This window comes from Osmerus eperlanus, chromosome 14 (assembly GCF_963692335.1).
Source record: "Osmerus eperlanus chromosome 14, fOsmEpe2.1, whole genome shotgun sequence".
Classification (NCBI taxonomy): Eukaryota; Metazoa; Chordata; class Actinopteri; order Osmeriformes; family Osmeridae; genus Osmerus; species Osmerus eperlanus.
This window is the reverse complement of record NC_085031.1, coordinates 14,001,305-14,022,214: the sequence shown is the minus strand read 5'-3', so window position 1 is coordinate 14,022,214 and position 20,910 is coordinate 14,001,305. Positions and strand designations below refer to the sequence as shown.

Below are 20,910 nucleotides of genomic sequence, written 5' to 3'. Positions count from 1 at the left end.
ACACCCACACCCACACACAGGGCAGAACATCAGACAGTCCCTTGTCTCCAGATCCCTCAAGTTTCCTGCAGCCTCTCATCTGGTAAAGATGCATTACATTCTCTCTTGGTATTCACTGACAGCAGAGTGTGTGTGTGTATGTGTGTCGACAATATTGGGGATTCATAAATGGTTGAGACCAAACCTATCTTTCATCCAAAACAAAGGAGCATCGATTTATTCTGCCTGCTTGGGCCCCTCCCTTCCAGTCAGACCAGAGCAGATGATGCCAGAGCTACTCATTAGTCAGACCACCAGATTTCCAGACACGCAAGGGAGACGTGTGCTAGTCAGAACCACTTATGTAGGATGAGGCCCAGACGCTGTGTGTTCAGGATGGGGGTTGGATCTGTGCTTCACAGTCCTGGTGGTCAGGAAGGACACACAGATAAAATCCCTCTCTCCGCCAGGGTGAGGAGATGAGCTCAGGCTTCTCTTTTGGAAATGAATTAGGTGTGAACAAGCTTAGAAAGTAGTTTGGCAGTAGAGTAGAGAGAGCATTCCTATCACGTATGACCATCGATTCTAAGAACATTTACCGTAATGGTGTGTTTGTAGAGCCAGTCAGACAAACAGGAAGAAGCGACCTCCTCCTCCACATCCTCCTTCTTTTCTTTTCTCTGGTTTTCCATTTATATCCGTCCCTTCAAAAGAGAGATCACAGGCAATTATCCCTCATTCACAGCCAGGGTGAAAAAGCCCCATTCAACACCATTATCATCATCACCTTATCTCTCTCACTCTCTTTACCTCACACACTCTTTCTCTCTCTCAGTTCATATCTCTCTCCTTTCCCCCCTCTCTCCTTTCCCCCTCTCTTTCTCCCTCTTATCCCTCTCTCCTTTTCTATCTTTCTTCATCTTTCATCTCTCTCAGTGTGATGTATGGACCTATGTGACAGCTCGATGACTGTGATCTCCTGGCTGCTTGGATGGAAGTGGATGAGGCACACTGTTGGTGTCTAGAATAGAGGTAAAACCAGGCTAACTCCAGACTAGTGTAATGGCCCTAAACTATGTGTGCCTACGAGTGTGTGTCTGTGAGTGTGTGTGCTTGTGGATTTGAGTCTACGGGTGTCTGAGTGTGCGTATCTATGAGTTTGTGTGTGTATGTATGCCTGAATGTTTGCATCATTTTTCCATTTGCTCTAGCCTGATTTCAACTATGACCGAGTGAGGTGGAGGTAGTATGGAAGGGGTGTGGAAGGGAGGGGGGGGGGGGGGGGGGGCGTTGTAGGGAATTGGACTTCAGAATTCGGGGGAAATAGAGTGTGTGTGTGTGCATGCATAGGTTTTTCTGTGTGTGTGTGTGTGAGAGAGAGAGACTGATGAAGGTGTCTGCTGTGTGAGAAGGCCTCATTTGTTACTGTCTGAGATGACAAACCACAGATATAGCCCAGAGCCTGCTTCCCAGCATGGTCATACATTACCCTGATGGGACTCTCCTGGTGTTAGACCGGTCCAGCCCCATAGGAACACACAGACGCTCCTGCTGTTAGACCGGTCCTTCCCCCTGGGAACACACAGACTCTCCTGCTGTTAGACCGGTCCTTCCCCCTGGGAACACACAGACTCTCCTGGTGTTAGACCGGTCCTTCCCCCTGGGAACACACAGACTCTCCTGCTGTTAGACCGGTCCTTCCCCCTGGGAACACACAGACTCTCCTGGTGTTAGACCGGTCCTTCCCCCTGGGAACACACAGACTCTCCTGGTGTTAGACCGGTCCTTCCCCCTGGGAACACACAGACTCTCCTGGTGTTAGACCGGTCCTTCCCCTGGGAACACACAGACTCCTGGTGTCAGACATCCTTGGAACAGAATCTGAACTGAATGGACGGTGATGATGTTCCCGTGATGAGGTTCATCAGAAGGAATGTTATAAATCTTGAAGTTCCCCCGTTTCTGGGTCAACGAAACTCTGTTCTGCGGAGAATGGTTCCTTAGCTCACCTAGAGGAACCCTGTGTGTTGTGTGTGATGTGCAGGTAGCAGCCCATCTGGGCTCTAATGAGGCAATGTTCCTCAGAGCTGAAACATCGTCAGATGTTCTAGTGTTTAGGTGAAACTCCACTATTTAGGTCAAACAACGTCTTTTAATCTAAGATGTTTTTTATGTCTAAGGAAGCGAGGGATGAGAGGAAAGAAGAGCGAAATGGAAGAAAAGCAGAGGTTTCTTTCTTCTGCTACTCATCCCTCCTGAATAATGCAGATTGCTCTCGTACCTCATTCCACACATTTACTCATTTGATCTGATATCCACTTTAAAACATGTACCCTTGTCTTCTCTCCTGTGCTCTCCCATTTCCTCTCATCTCTTCTCCTCTCTGCTCTCTCCTCTCCCCTCCTCCCCTTTCCTTGCCGTGTTCTGACAAGAAACAGAGAGTCCATCGGAACAGCAATGTTAACATGCTGCCATATCTGTTAACTTCGCATTTGAATAAATGTTATCACATATCCTGTCTGCATTAGCATAGCATCCTAGCCATGTTAGCATACCGCCATGTCTTTGTTAGCTTAGCCTCGTAGCCATGGCAGCGTATTGCCCTGTCCCAGTATCTCCGGGGGTCTGTTTCAGACAGAGTTTCCAGTGTGCTGTCCCTTTAAGGAGAGTTGTATCTACAGCTGTGCGTTGCTGTCCCACCTGGTTTATGTGGCGTCACTAATGCCCCCTGATGCCAGCTGGCGTGTGACTGGGCAGGATGGCAGCAGGGTGGCAGAGCTACAGAGGGCTCTGTCCTGGCTAATGGAAGACAGGGATCCTGACACTGCACATCAGTCCTGGCCAGCACTGATCTCTTTCTACAACCCTTCAGTGCTCTCTCTCTCTCTCTCTCTCTCTCTCTCTCTCTCTCTCTCTCTCTCTCTCTCTCTCTCTCTTTCTCTTTCTCTTTCTCTTTCTCTGTCTCTCTGTCTCTCTCTCTTCTCCATGCATTCTTATCTTTCTCTTTCCTCCTCTATCCTTCTCTCTCTCCTTTCTTTCCTTGCCTCTGTCTCTCTCTGTTTTGAATCAGTTAATTTTTGTTTTGCTAATGCAAAGCTATCCTAGTATAAACCCCTGTGGGTGGATGTGTGTGTGTCTGCATATCTTCATATTATGAATTAACCTACGAGACAGCTATCTTGTTACTCAGAATAACCAATGAGACAGCTCGGGCTTCCTGAGACTAGCCAATGAGACAGCTCGGGCTTCCTGAGACTAGCCAATGAGACAGCCTGGTCATCCTTAGTCTAATAATGTACTCATGTTTCAGTTTTTTTTCTGTGTATTGTGAGAATGGAAATTTAATTGTGTCAGTTTCCATGGTAGCATGGTTTATTTGGACCCTTTTACAAAAGGTAAATACTCTTCCTCTATGTTTATCTCTCACTCGCACTTTTTTTCCACGGTAATGGTGTTTTGTCTCTAACCTGACCGAGTAATTAGCACTGTGAGTGTGAGTGTGAGAGAGAGAGAGAGAGAGAGAGAGAGAGAGAGAGAGAGAGATAGATAGATAGATAGAGATAGATAAGAGTAATTGTTCTAGGTTTTCCATTCAGGTAGTGTTTGCAGTACATAAATTTGTTTTATCCCAGTAAATACACACACACACACACACACATACACACACACACACACTGGTAGCCAAGTAAAACATTCCCCATCAGCTTTACGCCTCCTGGAATCAGGAATGATCGTTGATTTAGACACACACAGCTGAGATGGATGAGTGTGTAACGGAAAGTTATGGATTGAACCCCAGGCGATATGAAACGCTCCACCAGCAGAGCAGCAGGCAGGGACAGGAGAGTGAGAGGATGGCAGAGACAGCCATCGTGTGTGTCGAGGGTGTGTGTTGTGTGTGTGTTGTGTATGAGTGTGTGTTGTGTATGCGTGTGTGTGTAAGTGTGCAGGTGTGTGTGTTGTGAGGACCTGTGCGTGCGTGTGTGTGTGCTTGTATAACTGTAACCCTGCAGTATCACAACCTAGTTCTTCAGACCTCCTGGCCCTGACACTCAGCAGGTAATTCCTGCTGAGTGTGTTAAACAGGACTGTCTTGGTTGCCTTTACAGTAATAGCAGCTAGTGTGTGTCCACACCACAAACATGTGGAGCAAGAAATACAATCATTGATATTATTAGTTTGTAATGATCTGAAATATTAAATTAAAATAATTTATTTTTGATTCTGGGTGCCTAACACCCTGTATGGTTCAGCTAACACTTCTGAGAGGGAGCAGAGAGGGGAGGAGGGTGAGACGGAGGAGTAGAAGGAGAGAGAGGAGGACGGAGGGGAGGAGATTAAGAGAGAAGGACGCAAGCTGGAAGGATGTACGTCGCTCTCATAGACCCCAGATTTCCTGAGGCGCTCTGGTCTCAGTGAACTCAGTGAACATATTAGCACTAACGCCAGACCATAATATCTCTGAGGTACTGCTGTGGGACCCTCTAGACAGCCGTTACCACTGTAATCTATGGATGATGGTGTGGTCGTAGAGAAGAGGTCGTACAGTCAGCCCTCTTATGTTGGGCCCTGGAGACGGCTGCTTTGCATCAAGTGGAGAGAGGGAGGGAAGAGAGAAAAGGGAGAGAAGGAATGGGGAGAGGGGTGATCAAGGATGGGGAGAGGGGAGGAGAGAGATTATGAGAAAGGGAAAGGAGGGAGTCGGGAGTGAGAGAGGGAGAAGTTGAGTTCAAAAATGATTTCCATTGATTGAGAACTGTGGCTTTGGCAATATTTACCAGAGAATATAATGTCAATAAATCCCTCAGAATAAAATATTAAAAGGTAGAAAGGAGAGGGGGGGGATGTGAGAGGAGGAGGAGAAGGAGAGAGAGAGGAGAGGGGGAGGAGTGGAACGGGGATAGAGAGAGGAGAGGAAGTAAGAGAGATGAGAGGAAGGTGGGGAGAGAGAAAGACAAGGGAAAGAGAGGAGATGAAGAGGGAGTGTGAGAGGGAGATGGAGAGGGAGAGAGAGAGAGGAGGAGTAACAGAGAGAGTCTGAAGGGAGAGTTCTAATCCATTCTCATTACTGAGGCAGGAATGATCTGAGGCTGAACAAGACCTGCTGTAATTGGTTAACTCAGGAGAGACACACAGGCCTGGGAACTACTGGTGTCCACCATGTCTCACACACACACACACACACTCACTCATCCACCCTTCAGTACACACGCACACAGCACAGCACACACAAAGCCCTTAACAGATACAGTATTTATACTTGACCTGAAATTACTGGATATATGCATGCGTGCGCGTGCAGTGGATGATTTTGTGTGTAGACAGAATGAGGTCGTTCTGTAAGAACTGATAAGTGTAGGAGATCTGAGATCATCATAGAAACAGACTTCCATCTGGCTCCTGTGTGTGTATGGTTCTTAATCAACAACCTGGCACTGCTTAGGATGTATACACCCTCTGTGTTGTGGGTGTGTGTGTGTTCAGGCCTGGGAGTCTACAAGGCCACATGCTAATAGTAGCTCCAGGAAGAACAGGAGTAGCTTGGCTGTCAGAATACATGAACATTCATACACACACATACACACACATTCATACACACACACACACATACACACATATACATGCACACCAGCCCTGTCTCTTATTAATTTATTATTCTGGCCTGAACGTTGATATATGAATTATAGATAAGACTGGCTGTTGACTTGCTGTCTCTACTCTCAATCTGTCCTATGACATCAGTCTGAGTGACACACACACACACACAGAGGTTAAACCTGAGGGTGAAGAGAAGTAGAAAATCCAGAGGTGTATCCGCCCATAGTGACAGACTCCAAGAGAGAATAGACATCCGGTGGGTGGGTGGGTGGGTGGGTGGGTGTGTACGGGGGTGGGGGGCTAACTGACAAAGATAGAAAGACTGACTGACAGAGAGAAAAAGACAGGTAGAGAGGAGAAACGAAAGAAGGAGGGCAGGAGAGAAAGAGAGAGAGGAGAGAGGGAAGGATGGAGCACTGAGAATATGTCCATTCTTCCTGAGTGAGTTCACTACCTACAGGCCTGAGGCAGGTGTGTGTAGAAGACTCCTACCTAGTATGAAGCTGACAGGTGTGTGTGTGTGTGTGTGGTGATGGGGGTTGTATTGATTCTCCAGCTGCAGCCTTTACATTTCTCATAAAACCAAGAGATAACCCAGTATATAATCTACAAGAGATAACCCGGAGTGTAACCCTGCCTGAAGGAGAGACCAGTGAAGATACCTTCCACACTATAACCTCTAGCACTTCTGAATCGGCTTGTCTATCTCCTCCACCCCTCCATCCCCCTCAAGCCCCAGGTGCTCACCACAGAGCAGTAATCAATCCTGTGACAGGGTCATTGTTGAGATGCTCTCTGTACACTCGTTCCACATGGCAACCCTCTCCCTCTCTGTAACAGAATGTCCCCGTGTTAATCAATACTAGCACACTGGGGAGCCTGCCCTACCATCCCATAATGCTTATGCACCGTGACCTCCTTCCCATTCAGCCTTTGCTGCGAGAGATGGGTTCTAATGGCTGTGCCTTCTAGTCCCTGTGTGTAGAGAGGGCCAGGTTACAGATAACAGATCTACACACCATGTTGGACTATTCTGTTCTATTCTCTGCTATTTTAATGCATTCTGATTCTGATTTTTTTACATTTACATTTTTCACGGCCAGGAATCGAACCGTCAACCTTCTGATTAATAGCCCGATTCCCTGACCGCTCAGCCATCTGACATCTCTCACACTTTCCTAGCTCCATTTCTCCCTCTCTCTATATACTGTATACGCCTTTGTCTTTTTCTTTCCTTCTATTCCTTTCTGTCTTTCTCTCCCTCTCTCTTTACCCCTCTCTCTTTACCCCTCTCCTTTTACCCCTCTCTCTCTCTCTCTCTCTCTCTCTCTCTCTCTCTCTCGCTCTCTTTCTCTCTCTCCTGGTCCTGTTCCCAGTCCCCTGGGGTGGAAGTATAGATTAGAATGCTTAGAGAGGTGGCATTACCTCAGCAATGGCTGGACACACACACAATCCCCATCTCACACACATAAACACTGACACACAATCCCCATCATACACTCACACACACACACACACACACACACATTCACAAACGCTGACACACGCTCTCTCACAGATACAACCACAGAGATGCAAACGCTGTCACACACACTCTCGTTCTCCCACACACACACAAATACACACATGTAATTAGCTGGTGTGTCCCTGTGGTTGGACCATGCTAGGCAGAGCCTGCGTCTTGTCTGTCTCATTAGAATATGAATGGAGACACAAGACTACTGTGTCCACTGATAGAGTTGTAGCAGCAGTCAGACACACGCCCTGCTGCAGGAACTGGGTACCAGCTCTCTCTCGCTCTCTCTCTCTCTCTTTGTATCTTTTTCTTCCTTTCTCTGGCTACCTCTCTGTTTCGTCTCCCCCTCTCTCTCTGTATCCCTGTCTCTGTGTGTGTGTGTCTCTCTCTCTCTCTCTCTACAGAATGTTCCTCTCTCAGTCTCTCTAACCCTACCTGTGTCTTTTTGTCTCTCGCTTTACCTCTTTTTATCTCTCTCCAGTAGTTTAGCAGCAGGTTAGGGTCTGGTGGCTGGTGTAATGTAGCAGGTTCTGTGGGCGCTGGTGTGTGTGTGGGGGAGAGGGTGTGTAGGTGGTCTTAAGGGGAGGCGTGATAGGAAGTGGTGTGTGTGTGTATGTGTCCAGGAAGTCATTCTCTGGTCCCAGACCAATGAAATGTCTGAGAGCACCGAGGTGGAATGTAATAGCTTCCTGCACACACACACATACACACGCACACATACACACACACACACACACACACACACATAGTCTCCCGGTGCCCCACTACCTACCTCTTCAAACGGATAGTGGGAATTATTTCTCCCTCCTTCTCCCCTCCTGTCTCCCCCTCCCCTCCCCTCCTCTCCCTCCCCCTCCAGCTCCCACCCTCTCCCTCTTTACCCTCCACTGTCTCCTTCCCCCCACCTCTCTCTCTCTCTCTCTCTCTCTCTCTCTCTCTCTCTCTCTCTGTCTCTCTCTCTGCAGATGTTCTCATTAGTCTCTGTTTGTCTTCCAGAGATGAGTCTCTCCTCTCATCAGCCTGTGATTGGTTGAGCTAATATTGACCCTGCTAGGGCATTAAAACTGTATGAGCCTTCAGTTCCCACCCACCGCTTCCTCCAGGGATGTTATTAAAGGTAACACCTCTCCTGCTGCAGATAGAGGAGGTGGTGTCTGTACTCCTGGTCTAAGGTACAGTAGGGGATTGATCTATGCAGGGGGGTATGCCACCTCGACTGATCAATCCCGGCCTGTCAACATTCACCTGCTGTCACACGCACTTCTCTCCTCCCGCACTTCTCTCCTCCGCATCACATCTCTTTCCTCCTCTCATCTTCTCAGCTAACCTCTGTTCTCTTCTCCTCCTCTCTCCTCCTCCCTCGGACTCTCGTCTCCTCCACTTCTCTTTTCTCCTCACCTATGCTCCTCCTCTCCTCCCTCCTCGTCCCCTCTCTTCTCTTCCTCCCACTCCTCTCCTCCTGCCTAGTTGCCTGTCCTCTCTGCTACTCTTGACTTTTGTTGACTTATGAATACTGTGTTTGTTTTGAAGTTCTGCTGCCTGCTGGTTTTGGCTCAAAGGCTCCGTGAAACAGTGTGTGTGTGTGTGCGGTAAGAGGGGTGGGGTATAGCAGTGTGTGTGTAGGTGTGTGTGGAGGGGTAGGAGACAGTACTTTATGCTCCATCCATTTTGCGTGTGAATACTTCACACATGAATGTGTGCGTGTGTGTGTTCTAAATGACACTGAACCAAATCATCATCATCACTGATGAAGACTGCTGTATTACAGGGCATAGTAATTTGATTTGAACAACACGCACACTGATAAGGGCAAACACGTACACACACACCCACACCAATCACCCCAAGCACTCATGCACTAATAAACACGAAGACATTCACTGTGAAGTCTCAAATATTTGCTCTCTAAGGGAGAGAGAGACGGCGGATTGTAAACAAATAAACAGATAAACAAACAGACATGGCGGTGGTTTGTTCAGTGGCGTCGGAGGGACTGTTTATGCTAATCACCAGGCTTGTTGTGACATTAGCAGCAACGTCAACAGCCCAGGGAGAGATCCTCCCGCTCCTTGTCTTTCTCCTTCTCTCTCCTTCTATCTGTCCTCTTCCACCCCCTCTTTCTCCCTATCTCTTACTCTCTACCCATCTCTTTTTCTCTCTCTTTACCACTTCCCTTCTGCTTCTCTCCCTGTTCCCTCTCTATCCTTAATTCTCTCTCTTTCCCTTTTAATCTCTCTATCTCTCGATTAACTTCCATAATTATCTGGATCAATTAAAGAGAGATGATTAACCGTCCATCACAAGGAGGAGAAGACGAGAGGAAGGGAGGAGAGAAAGATAGGATAGGAGTCAAAGCAAAACAGGAAGGATAAAAGAAGAGGAGGGGGGAGAAACCCCCTCCCCTGGAGGCCAGGACAAGGGGTCTGGGGACCAGTCATCTCTGTCCTTGACTAACTCCTCCTAGCCAATCACAACCTTGACTACCCCCTCCCAGCCAATCACAAGATCATTCGAGGGCTCGGGGGAGGAGTCATGATTAATGTTTGCTACAGTCCGGCAGAGGAGAGCTGGAGCATGAAATGTGTGTGTGTGTGTGCTCCAGCGTACAGTACAGGAGAGCCTTCAGTAGGATCCTGCAACAACAGAAGGAGGATGTTGTTAAAGACACACACACAACTTCCCTGCTCGGACCGGGCTGTGTTTCCTGGTTTGAGAGAACTGCCTTTCAGCAAATCTCACAGAGGCAGAATTTGTCTCAGTGTTCATCCGTGTGCTTATTTATGTGTGTGTGTGTGTGTGTCTTAATTGGCTTGGCTGCTGAGGGAGCCAGCTCAACGTTTTAAAGCTTTAGTCACCATGGAGGTCTGTCTGGCATGGCTCAAACTGTCTCACACACATGCACACACACACACATACGTACATACATACATACACACACCACACATACATACATACACACCCACACACACACCCTTCCCCCTAGAGCAGTGACATTGAAGAGGGACGTATCCTTCTTTAGTGCTGTGAAAGAGCAGGAAGATTGCAGCTATTTTACTGTCATTACTGCTCAGCTGTGAACGGATGTCAACCATACAGCCCCCCTGCCCTACACTCCGGAGCCATCTCTACATCCTGTCTCCTTCTCCCTCTGTCTCTCTGAGTCTCTCCTCTCTCCTTCTCCCTCTGTCTCTCGGAGTCTCTCCTCTCTCCTTCTCCCTCTGTCTCTCTGAGTCTCTCCCTCTCCCTCTGTCGCTCGGAGTCTCTCCTCTCTCCTTCTCCCTCTGTCTCTCTGGGTCTCTCCTCTCTCCTTCTCCCTCTGTCTCTCTTAGTCTCTCCTTTCTCCTTCTCCCTCTGTCTCTCTGAGTCTCTCCTCTCTCCTTCTCCCTCTGTCTTTCTGAGTCTCTCCTTCTCTCCGTCTCCACCCCCTTTTTCTTTCTCATTCTTTTTGTCTCACTCCCTCTCTCCACTTATCTTCTCTTTCCGTCTCAACCCCTCTCTCTCTCTCTCTCTCTCTCTCTCTCTCTCTGTCTCTCTCTCTCTCTCTCTGTCTCTCTGTCTCTCCCTTTTACCATGTCTCTCCTTGTCTCTGTGTCTCTGCCCTCTCTTTCTTCTCCTCTGCCTCTGTGTATGGCCTCCTTTGCTTTATGCCCTCCTCTCTCTCTCTCCTCTCTCTCTTCTCTGTCTTTCTCTCTCCATATCGCTTTTTCACTCTGACTTTGTTTATTTACATATTTAACTATTTGTTTTATGCAGCTCTTTTTTCTTCTTTCTGCCCTCTCCTTTTCTCTAATCTCCCTGCCTCCATCTCTATAACTGGTCGTAACCCCCCCACCACCTCCCACCACCTCTCTTCCTGAGTGAGTGACAGGTGCCATGGCGACCAGGGAGAATAATTAAGGGATATGACTTCTCTCTGGGAGAGAATCTGTCCATGGATAGTTAATGATGGTCAGAGAGAAGAGGTGTGTGTGTGTTAGTGCATCTGTGTGTCTGTGTGTGTCTTTGTGTGTGTATGGTTGTGTGATAGCAGGGTAATTAATCTAAAGGACTGAGGAAGTCTTTGACTGACCTCACAGCCTGACTCTACTTTTAATTAGAGCAAGAATGTGTGTGTGTGTGTGTGTGTGTGTTTGTGTGTGTGTGTGTGTATCTACTCAGGTAATCCCTTTAAATCCATCACAGGTGTCTATCTGCGTGTGTTCTACAAAGAAACATGACTTGAACACACAGTGTGTGTGTGTGTTCATGTGTAAATGGAGCTATGGAAGGAGACAGAATCAGGATAACATGAGGTAGATCTCTCTCACATATTTAATAAAAAATTAATGGCCTGATTAAAGTAAAGATGCTTTGCTCATCACGTGTCAACACAAACACACACAGACACACACACCCACACTAGTGCCTTCCTGATGCACCAATGGTTAGCCTTCGCCTATCCGAGCTCAAGTGTAAACGAGTCAATCAGAGTGTGTCTCTGAACAGAGGCATTCTGCTGCAGTGTTGTGATTGGCCTGGGCTTGGCCAGTAATCTCTGTCTATCCTGGTGATGACATCACTGCTGCTATCTCTCTGCACCAGCCTAGCCAACCTAATGACACCACAAACTATTAAAATATAACTACACACACAGACACATATACATGTAGACAATCACACTGACACACACACACACACTTCTTAATAACATAGCAGCCATTCTGATATTATTTGGCTGGCAGCAGTTCGATCAGTGCTCCACCAAGGGCAAAGTCAGGCCTGCTGTGCAAAGAGAAGTATCAAACGACTCTATCCTGTCCCGAGGTCACAGCAGAATGAACATTTATTATTATTAAATTCAGGAACATTGTCATATTTTATTTAACTGGTGTGTGTGTGTATGTGTGTCCAGTTAACCTGGGGGCATAGTAATTACTATGGATGGAGAATGGCAGGAGCCAACAGAAGTTATTGAAGCAGAAAAGTTAGATAAAATCATCTAAATGGATTTCTCCACATCAGCTGAGCTGGCCTGGGAGTTCTGATTCTGGGGGGGTTCTGGTTCAGGACTTTGCTAGGTTCTGGTTCTTGGGGGGGGTTCTCTCCTTCTCAGAATGTGGTTATTTATGAGCAGCGTTGCCACGGTAATCCCCTAGGAGACCATAAAACTGTCGCTCACACAGACGAGTGTCCACCCCAACGCATGCCAAGTCTTTAACCTGCCATAAAACACACACACAGTCTCTCTCTCACACACAGTCTGACACACATACACACACATACAGACAGGCAGTCTCACACACAGCCCTACACACATGCACAGTCTCACACACACAGTCCTACACACAAACGTTCACACTCACAAACAAAAACAAAAAAAGAAAGTTTCACAAACAAACACATTTTGTCCCACACACACACCTTGTGGAGCCTGTCTCCCTGCCCTGAGGCCTTTCATTACCAGGGTTTAGAGTGTGTCTCTTTCAGGACGTGTTCTCGTGTTCTGGTCTGAGTTAGAACCACTCGATCAATACACACTCACACACACATAGCCGAGGAGCCTGTGTGTGTCTGTGTGTGTCAATCCAAAGAGGTCCATTTCTGATTGTGTGTTTTGGGTGCTTTCAGAGGCTGCAGCTATCAGGGAGTATGGAGGGAGGTGTTTTGTTTGGATGCTGTGATGTGGGTGTGTGTGAGTATGAATGTGGGTGGTGTGGTGTAGTGTGGTGTGTGTGTTTATAGGAGGAGGATAAAGGGGGTTTAGGAGAGAAGATTGAGTTCCTTCCAGAATGCTCTGTTCTGTCATTCTCTCAGCTGGGAGGTAATGCAGGTATTACTGATGACATTTACCTTTACCTCTCTGTCTCTGCTTCTCACTTTCTCTCTGTCTCTGTCCCCCCACACATCTTTCCTAAAGTCCTCTTTCTCTCTCCTTCACTCTCAATCTCAGTTTTTCTCTCTGTTTCTCTATGCTGCTGTCTTCTCTCTCTCCGTTAAATTCAACAACTTTATTGGCACAGAAGAGCACATTGTCTGCACCAAAATGGATTAATCTGTCCTGTCTGGTTGGCTGCAAGCCTACCTCTTTGCTGTGGGTAGGCTCGCAGGGCTGCAGGGTTTCAGGGCTGCAGGGTTTCAGGGCTGCAGGGTTGCAGGGCAGCAGGGTTTCAGGGCTGCAGGGTTAAAGGGCTGCAGGGTTTCAGGGCTTCAGGGTTTCAGGGCTGCAGGGTTTAAGGGCTGCAGGGTTTCAGGGCTGGAGGGTTTCAGGGCTGCAGGGTTTCAGGGCTGCAGGGTTTCAGGGCTGCAGGGCTGCAGGGTTTCAGGGCTGCAGGGTTTAAGGGTTTCAGGGCTGCAGGGTTTCAGGGATGCAGGGTTTAAGGGCTGCAGGGTTTCAGGGCTGCAGGGTTTCAGGGCTGCAGGGTTTCAGGGATGCAGGGTTTAAGGGCTGCAGGGTTTCAGGGCTGCAGGGTTTCAGGGCTGCAGGGTTTCAGGGCTGCAGGGTTTCAGGGCTGCAGGCCTGCCAGCCGGGGGAGCTCTACAGGCATGGTCAGCCTGTCCCTGCACCACTCTACTGGAGTGGTGCACTTGTTAATGGTAATAATATTGTGTTTATTTAGCAGGCGCTTTTATCCAAAGCGACTTACGAGGAGGGGAGGAGTTGGCAGGTTGAACCTGTGACCTCTCGATCTGCAGACAAACGCTCCAGCACTTAGCGACACCCACCCATTACATGATGCCCTGTTCTGCTTGAGACGAGGGTCTAACGAGCCCCCAGGTTCTGTAGTGTTACTGGTTGCTAACTCTCCACCCTTCAAAGGTGAGTTTGAATGGTTGTACAAATATCATGGAATGCTGCTCTAGGTTTGACTTAGAGATGCAGGGAGGGAAGGATGGGAGAAAAGGGGCGATAAAGAAGCGGAGAGATGAAGGGAGGAGTAGATAGAAAAGGGATAAAGAGAGAGAAAGGGAGAGTGAATACAGGGCTGCCTGGAGGAATGTCTTCATTTTGAGGAAAGACAAAAGAAAGTAAATGTCACAGCAATTCACAGTGCCATAAAACAATGCCCTGTCAGCGTATCCACGACGATCAGCGTGTCCACGGCGATCTTATCTCCATCCCCTGAGCTGATGGCTTCTGAATCTGCTTAGTTACAGTTTTACACAGTCCAACAGGGTGACGGGGATGTGTGTATGTGTGAACAATTTACAGCCATTAGTAGAAGTATTAGAAAAACGTGCAAAACTGCATTTTGCTGTCTCCCTCCTCTCTCTCCTTCCCTTTCCTTCTCCCTCCCATTCTCTCTCCCTCTTTCTCTTTCCATCTCTCTCTCCCTCCCTCCCTCCCTCCATCCCTCTAAGCTTAAGCGAAGAGAATATGATCAGTTATCTCTGTGCAGCATGTGTGCCATTTCACAGCCTGCGTTTACCTCTGCATCTACACAAGCTGCTTTCATCTAGCTGGCTGTGTGTGAGTGTGCGCATGTGAGCTTGTGTGCATGTGTGTGAGTGCATGTGTCTATGCATTTGTGCGTGTCTGTGTGTGTGTGTGCGTGTCTGTTTGTGTGTGTTTATCACAGCTCCCCATGTCATGCGCAGCCTATTTCCCCACTGATAAAAAGCTAGTTGCTTTAGCTAGTTGTATTACACATACACACACAGACACACACATGCCATGTGTAATTACCAGCTAATCCCCTGTACCACGCTCGTCTTGATCACAGTACAGCGACAGGACGTGACCTCATTCATTAGCACCCCTGTCACCTCCTTAACGAGACATCGCTACGACAACACAGCAACAGCCCTGGGTGTGTGTGTGTGTGTCTTTGTGTGTGTTAGTTGAGGGTCATAGTCCTCTGGGCTTTGGTTTGGCAGACGTTCTGTCATGCTGAATCTCTTGCTCTCTCACACACACACACACACATGCACACGCACACACACACACACCCACAGCCCGACAAACTAAATGGCCTCAGCAGCCAGTCATGTAACTATGTGGCCCGTCTCTCCCCAGCTCTGAAAGGCTGCTCATTGGTCCATCAGGCTGGAGTCAGAGGTCAGGGGTCAGGGGAGGAGAGCTGGTCAGTTGAGAAGTTCTGACAGCAGATCCTGTTGCACTTCTGGAAACAGTTTCTCTCCTGGAGATTCTCCACTGGTGGTTCTCTGCTGGTGCAGCAATCATTACTACAGCCACAGAACAGGGGGAAAGTGTGCGAACAAAAAGTGATTTTGAAAAAAATAATAAAAATGATTGTATGTACGTGAGGACACTACTGAAATACATCTCTCTCTGCTGACCTCTATTAGTCCCAGTTCTGTCTCTCTCTCTCCCTTTCTGTCGCTCTCTCTTTCTCTCCCTATCTCTCCCTTTACTCTCTCTCCCTTTCTTTCTCTCCTCCCCCCTTCCTCTCCCTCTCTCTCAGCTGACCTCTATTAGTCCCAGTTCTGTCTCTTTTTCTTGCTTTCTCTCATGCTCTCTCTTCCTCCCCATCTCTCTCTCTCTCCCTTCACTCTCTCCCTCTCTGTCTCCCCCCATCTCCCTCTCTCAGCTGACCTCTATTAGTCCCGCCCTAGTTGTGTCGCTCTCTCTCCTCCTGTTGTGTGTGTTAAACACCTGCCGTGTGCTGACGCGTTACCTGAGCTAACGCAGGTGTGAGCGGCGTGTTTAGTAATGCTCTGATAAGCTTTTAGTGAGGAGAGGCAGTCTGTGTGATAAAATAACAAAGGCTGAGCTTGCGTGTGTGTGTGCACAGTCCCAGTGGACTCAGTGCATTAGTGAGAACAGAGCAGTTCTAACTACAAGCATGAGATGTTTCCGTGGTACCTACACCAGCCAGTCACACACGCACATACACACGCACAGTAATGAGAGAGCAGATAATGCAACAGGCGTGTTACTGCTCTCAATATTGCAGGACTGTGATTTCTACGCCACGCTCTATGTCTACACAACATACTGTGGGCGTGAGTGTGTGTCCTCTGCATCAGTAATAATCTGGTTGGAGTGTGGTTTCCAGGGATGTCAGTCTAAGTGCTCTCTCCCTCTATAACAGGAAGCATAGAGTGGCCAAAACATCTACCCTGTGTGTGTGTGTGTTCGAGTTCGAATGTGTATGTGACATAGTGACTCCTTCATACATCATCATCATGACTAGCTTGGTCATAGATTAACCTCGGCTCGTTAGAGACCAGACACACACACAGTCTCAGACAGTCACGCTATTGTACCAGGAGAGATTAAATTATATGCAGAAGCTTTTTAGCTGGCTCTAGTAGTAACACACACACACACTTTCACTCACACTCTGACACATGCACTAACCCTTTTCCACACATGCGCGCCCACGCAGCACTGTGGAGGACATTAAAGATGTATTCTTCTGCAGGAAGACTGACACCTGGTGAGCCAGAGGTCAGAGGTCGTCAGATGAATATTTGATAGTCCTGCTGCTTCTCCCCCCACCAGCCACACTCACCGTACGGTGATTATCATGGAGGAGCACACACACCTCCTCTCGCCCCTCTGACACACAGCACCTGTCACAGGTGAGAGGAAAGGCTGCGTCTTGTTGACACTGACCAGTCAGAAAACAGACACTTTCTCCAGCTCTCTCTGCGACACACACACTTTCTGTCACACACACAAACGCCACAAGCGGAGAAAGACAAGGACTTTTTTCTGAGCAAAGGTCGAGAGAAAGTGTCTTAGAGCCATCTGTGTTTTCTTCTCTGTCTCTCTCCTCTGCTACCCCCCCCCCTCCAAGACCCCCCTCCCCTCCAGAGACAGCTGACACACACAAACCTTCTCCACTCATCTTCATTCCTTTTGGGATTTAACTGAAATAGAATCCTTCTGTGTGTGATCTCTGCCCTCCATCTTTCTCTGTCTGTAACGACTGGCGGACTTACAGGCTTGAGGACTCAATCGCACGACTCAGAGACGGAATCTTGAAAACAAACAAAGTCTTTACTTGCAAAAGTTTGGTACACAGGAAGTCAGTGGGAATAATCCAGCAAACAAATCCAGCAGGGACAAGACAAAAGCAAGGTTGGGGTAAAGAAAGCAGGGATCAAAATGCCAGGAGAACTAGACACAAGGAAAAATGATTGAATGCCTGATACAGGGTTCAAAGACACCCTGGCACAGACGATCAGGAAGACGAGGGTTAGAGACACTGGGGAGGGAGGGATAACGAGAGGTAAGGGGAAATTAATCAGAGCTGGGAAGACAGTCACACAGGCAGGGCAGGTGGAGACTGAAACGAGAGGAGAGGAGAGTGAATCAAAATAGAACCGGACATGAGAAATGAATGACATGAAACGAAAACATGACCTCGGGAGCAGGGTGAGACGTCACAGTCTCTCTTTCTCTCCTCATCTTTGTCCCTCTTTCTTTCTCAATCTCTCTTTTTCTATTTATTTATCTCCCCGCTTTGTCCTTTTCACTTCCTCTCAGTAGCTTATTTCATATGATCAAATCAACCAATATAGGAAAGTTGTTACATTATATACCTCACACTAACACACATTTACATACATATATACACTCACTCACAGACACACACACACTCACAGACAAACTCACAGACACACAAACCCACACACCTCTGCAGCCAGACTGGCAGGGTAATTCACTTTGAAGAAGCATGGAAACAAATGTCATTATGTGGTGACTTTCTCTGGAGAGGAAGTGGAGGAAGGATCTGTTCTTCTTCCCCTAAAAGAGAAAGAGACAGAGAGAGAGAGAGAGAGAGAGAGAGAGAGGGAGAGAGAACTGGAAAAGATTAAGAGAAAGAGTTGAAGGACAGCAGTTGCCTGAACAGACCTTACATACTTCATTTCTCCTTTCATTCCCCTTTCACCCATCCCATCCATTCTCCTCCCTCTTCCCTTCTACACTCCTCTCCTCCAACTCCTCCCCCCCTTCTCCTGTCCTCCTTCTCCTCCTCTTCCTCAGCTCTTTCTACTCCTCCTCCCCCGTTCTCTTCCTCTGCTCCTCCTTCCCTTCTCTGTCCACCTCCAGACAGACAGAACCCTGGGGTTGCTAGCACTGTCGTGTGTCTGAGAAATACAGAACCTGGATGTAATCTCTGCTCAAATGCGCAGTGTGAAACCTCGCACTAGAACGAGGCTTCCCTCTCATCTTCCTCATCTTCCTCCCCGGTCTTCTACTCTTCCTCTCTCTCCCCTCTTCCCCTTCCAGGTTGTTATTTCCTGCTCTCTCATTGGCTGGTATTTCCTTCGCCAGTGTCAGTCTGGCTTCTGTCTCTTGGTCGTGAATCCCTCCTCTTTATCTCTCCAGTTACCAGCGGTCCTCTCATCCTCCCATCCACCCTCGCCTTGCACAGCTAATCAATACAGCTTCAGCAGCCTGGGCTTTGTTCCCTTGGTAACGATCACCATGTATCAAAAGATGCGTCTCGCTAAACCAGCAACTGCCGCCCTCAACATGTCAGCTAGACACACCCTTGTCCATACATCACACACACGCACAGGATCTTGTCAGTAGCTGCTGTTGCTCCAGATCAACTGCAGGACAATCAACAGCTCAGAGTTGCTGTGCGTGTCTGTCAGTGTGTGTCATGTGTATCCTATATCTCACTATGCGGTTTACCCTGTCGAAAATGTTCTCTTATCTGTTGACCTCATACAGCCTACCCTTGAGACAATAGCAGGGGTCACACACACCTACACAGACAGACACCTGCACACTCTCACCAACACACAGAGCAGCAGGTTTCTCTGCAGCACGAGGGGTTTGAAGTGAGCCTGGTAATTGGCTGGAGGGCCACATGTTGCTTAGATGTGGTGCTGATTAAAGAATAGCTATGGAGAGGATGTCCTCGGGCTGTCCGCATGACACCTGCCCCATCTCCTTCAATCCCCTCATCCTGCCTGTCTGCAGTCATCGTCCTCTACTCCTCTTCCAACCTGGACAAACACGGACGGCTATTCATCATTTTATGAGTGCGTGTATGTGCGTGTCGTTTGTTTTCTGAGCTGTTTAAACAGTTTGAACTTGTGACAGACAGATGAGGTCGGCAATGTTTGAACTTCCTGCATTCTAAATTCTCTCAACATTCTCTACCTGGATGTGGAGGAGAGGAAGGAAGAGAGGGGGAGAGTAGGAGAGAGAGACAGAGAGAGAGAGAGAGAGAGAGAGAGAGAGAGAGAGAGAGAGAGAGAGAATATGTCAAGTAGAGAAGTTTAAAAGTACAGAATGCTGTTTGGTAAACATCAAAGCATAACTGGTCTGTCAGCTTCCTCCCCCCAAACTCCCTCTTCTCACCCCTACTCTCTCCTCCACTCTCTCCCCTCCTTCCCCTACTCCCTCCTCCAGGGATCTCTTAACTTCCTACTTCCTCGTTCCTTCCTGAATAGTTTATTTGTCACTTCCTCCCTCTGGTTGCCGCGGCAGGCCCACATCACAGCATTGATTTATGACCTTGTTTAATCAAGCAGGGAAAGGACAGAGTGATCGATAGCTCAATGCTGGACAACACACACACTATTTTTCTCTCGCTCTCTCTCTCTCTCTTTCCCAATTGCTCCAGTTCCTACAGACACACAAGACACACACACACACTCTCTCGCTCACACTCTCTCTCTCATTCTCTCTCTCTCATTCTCTCTCTCATTCTCTCTTATTCTCTCTCTCATTTGCTCCAGTTCTTACAGACACACATGACACACACACACTGTTGGATGTGTGTGTAATCAGGGACAAACAGCAGAGCAGCCTGCTAGTCCCTGATAGGGCAAGAGGAGCAGGTATTAAGCTTGGATTAGAATAATGCTGGAACTTTGACGCTGTACGCCTGTGTGTTTGTGTGTGTGTGTGTGTGAGAGAGAGAGTGAGTGTAATCACATTACCTCTGGTCTGTAAGTGAACAGGGGAATAGCATGATGTAGGTTAGGGAGGAAGTGAAACTGAAAGAGGGGATGAAAAAGAGAAAAAGAATCAACACAATAGTGTCTACCCTCCTCCTCCCCCTCCTCCTCCCCCTCCTCCTCCCTGTCTCCCTCTGTCTGTGTGTCCCTCACACTAAATGAATCAGTGTGGCACCAGTTCACCTTGCTGTTCTCTGTCTCTCCCCGCAGAGCACCTGCAGACCCGTCTAGAAGACTACATGTCCCAGTTCCCTAAAGTGCGCATTGTCAGAACCAGGAAGAGGGAGGGGCTAATCAGGACACGCCTCCTGGGGGCGTCTGTGGCGAGGGGAGAGGTGCTTACTTTCTTAGACTCCCACTGTGAGACCAACATTAACTGGCTGCCTCCACTACTGGGTAAGACACACACACAATCATACACTACCACGCACACACTCGTACACTACCACGCACACACTTACTCTAAAGACAGAGATAAAGACCTCATATCCGAAAAACCTGGAGAGAGGGAGGAGCAGGAGAGGAGGAGAAGGAGAGAAATGGATAGACCTCATCTCTTCCACCCATTTATTTTACCTCCTCCCTCCTCTCTTCATCCCCTCCTCTCCTCATCCCCCCTGTCCTCCTCCCCTAATCTCTTCCTCCTCCCCTTCCCCCCCTCCTGCCACCCCCCCCCTCCTCCTACTATGATCACCTCTTCCTCCTCCCCTCTCTCCTCATCCCTCCTCTACTCCTTCTCCCCTCCTCCTCCCTTCTCTTCTCATCCCCTCATCTCCTCCTTCCCCCTTTCATCACCCCCCCCCCTCTCCTCTCTCCTCCCCCGCTCCTGTCCTTTCCACGGACAGTGCTGATCCGTCCCAGCAGGGCATCCTCTGAGAGGACAGCAGCTCTCCCTGCTCCACTGGCTCTGTCCTACAGTTCTGGGACACACACATACACACACTCAC

The 20,910-nt window shown here is 48.3% G+C and overlaps 1 protein-coding gene across 2 annotated transcripts in view; it reads left to right on the top strand.

The window, feature by feature from the left end:
• galntl6 (polypeptide N-acetylgalactosaminyltransferase like 6) overlaps positions 1 to 20,910 on the top strand; it is a 50,779-nt gene that overhangs the window by 24,584 nt on the left and 5,285 nt on the right. For both annotated transcript variants that reach the window (XM_062477916.1, XM_062477917.1), the window contains exon 6: positions 20,174 to 20,359. In XM_062477916.1, the coding sequence (XP_062333900.1) occupies positions 20,174 to 20,359 (186 nt within the window). The remainder of the gene's footprint in view (positions 1 to 20,173; positions 20,360 to 20,910) is intronic.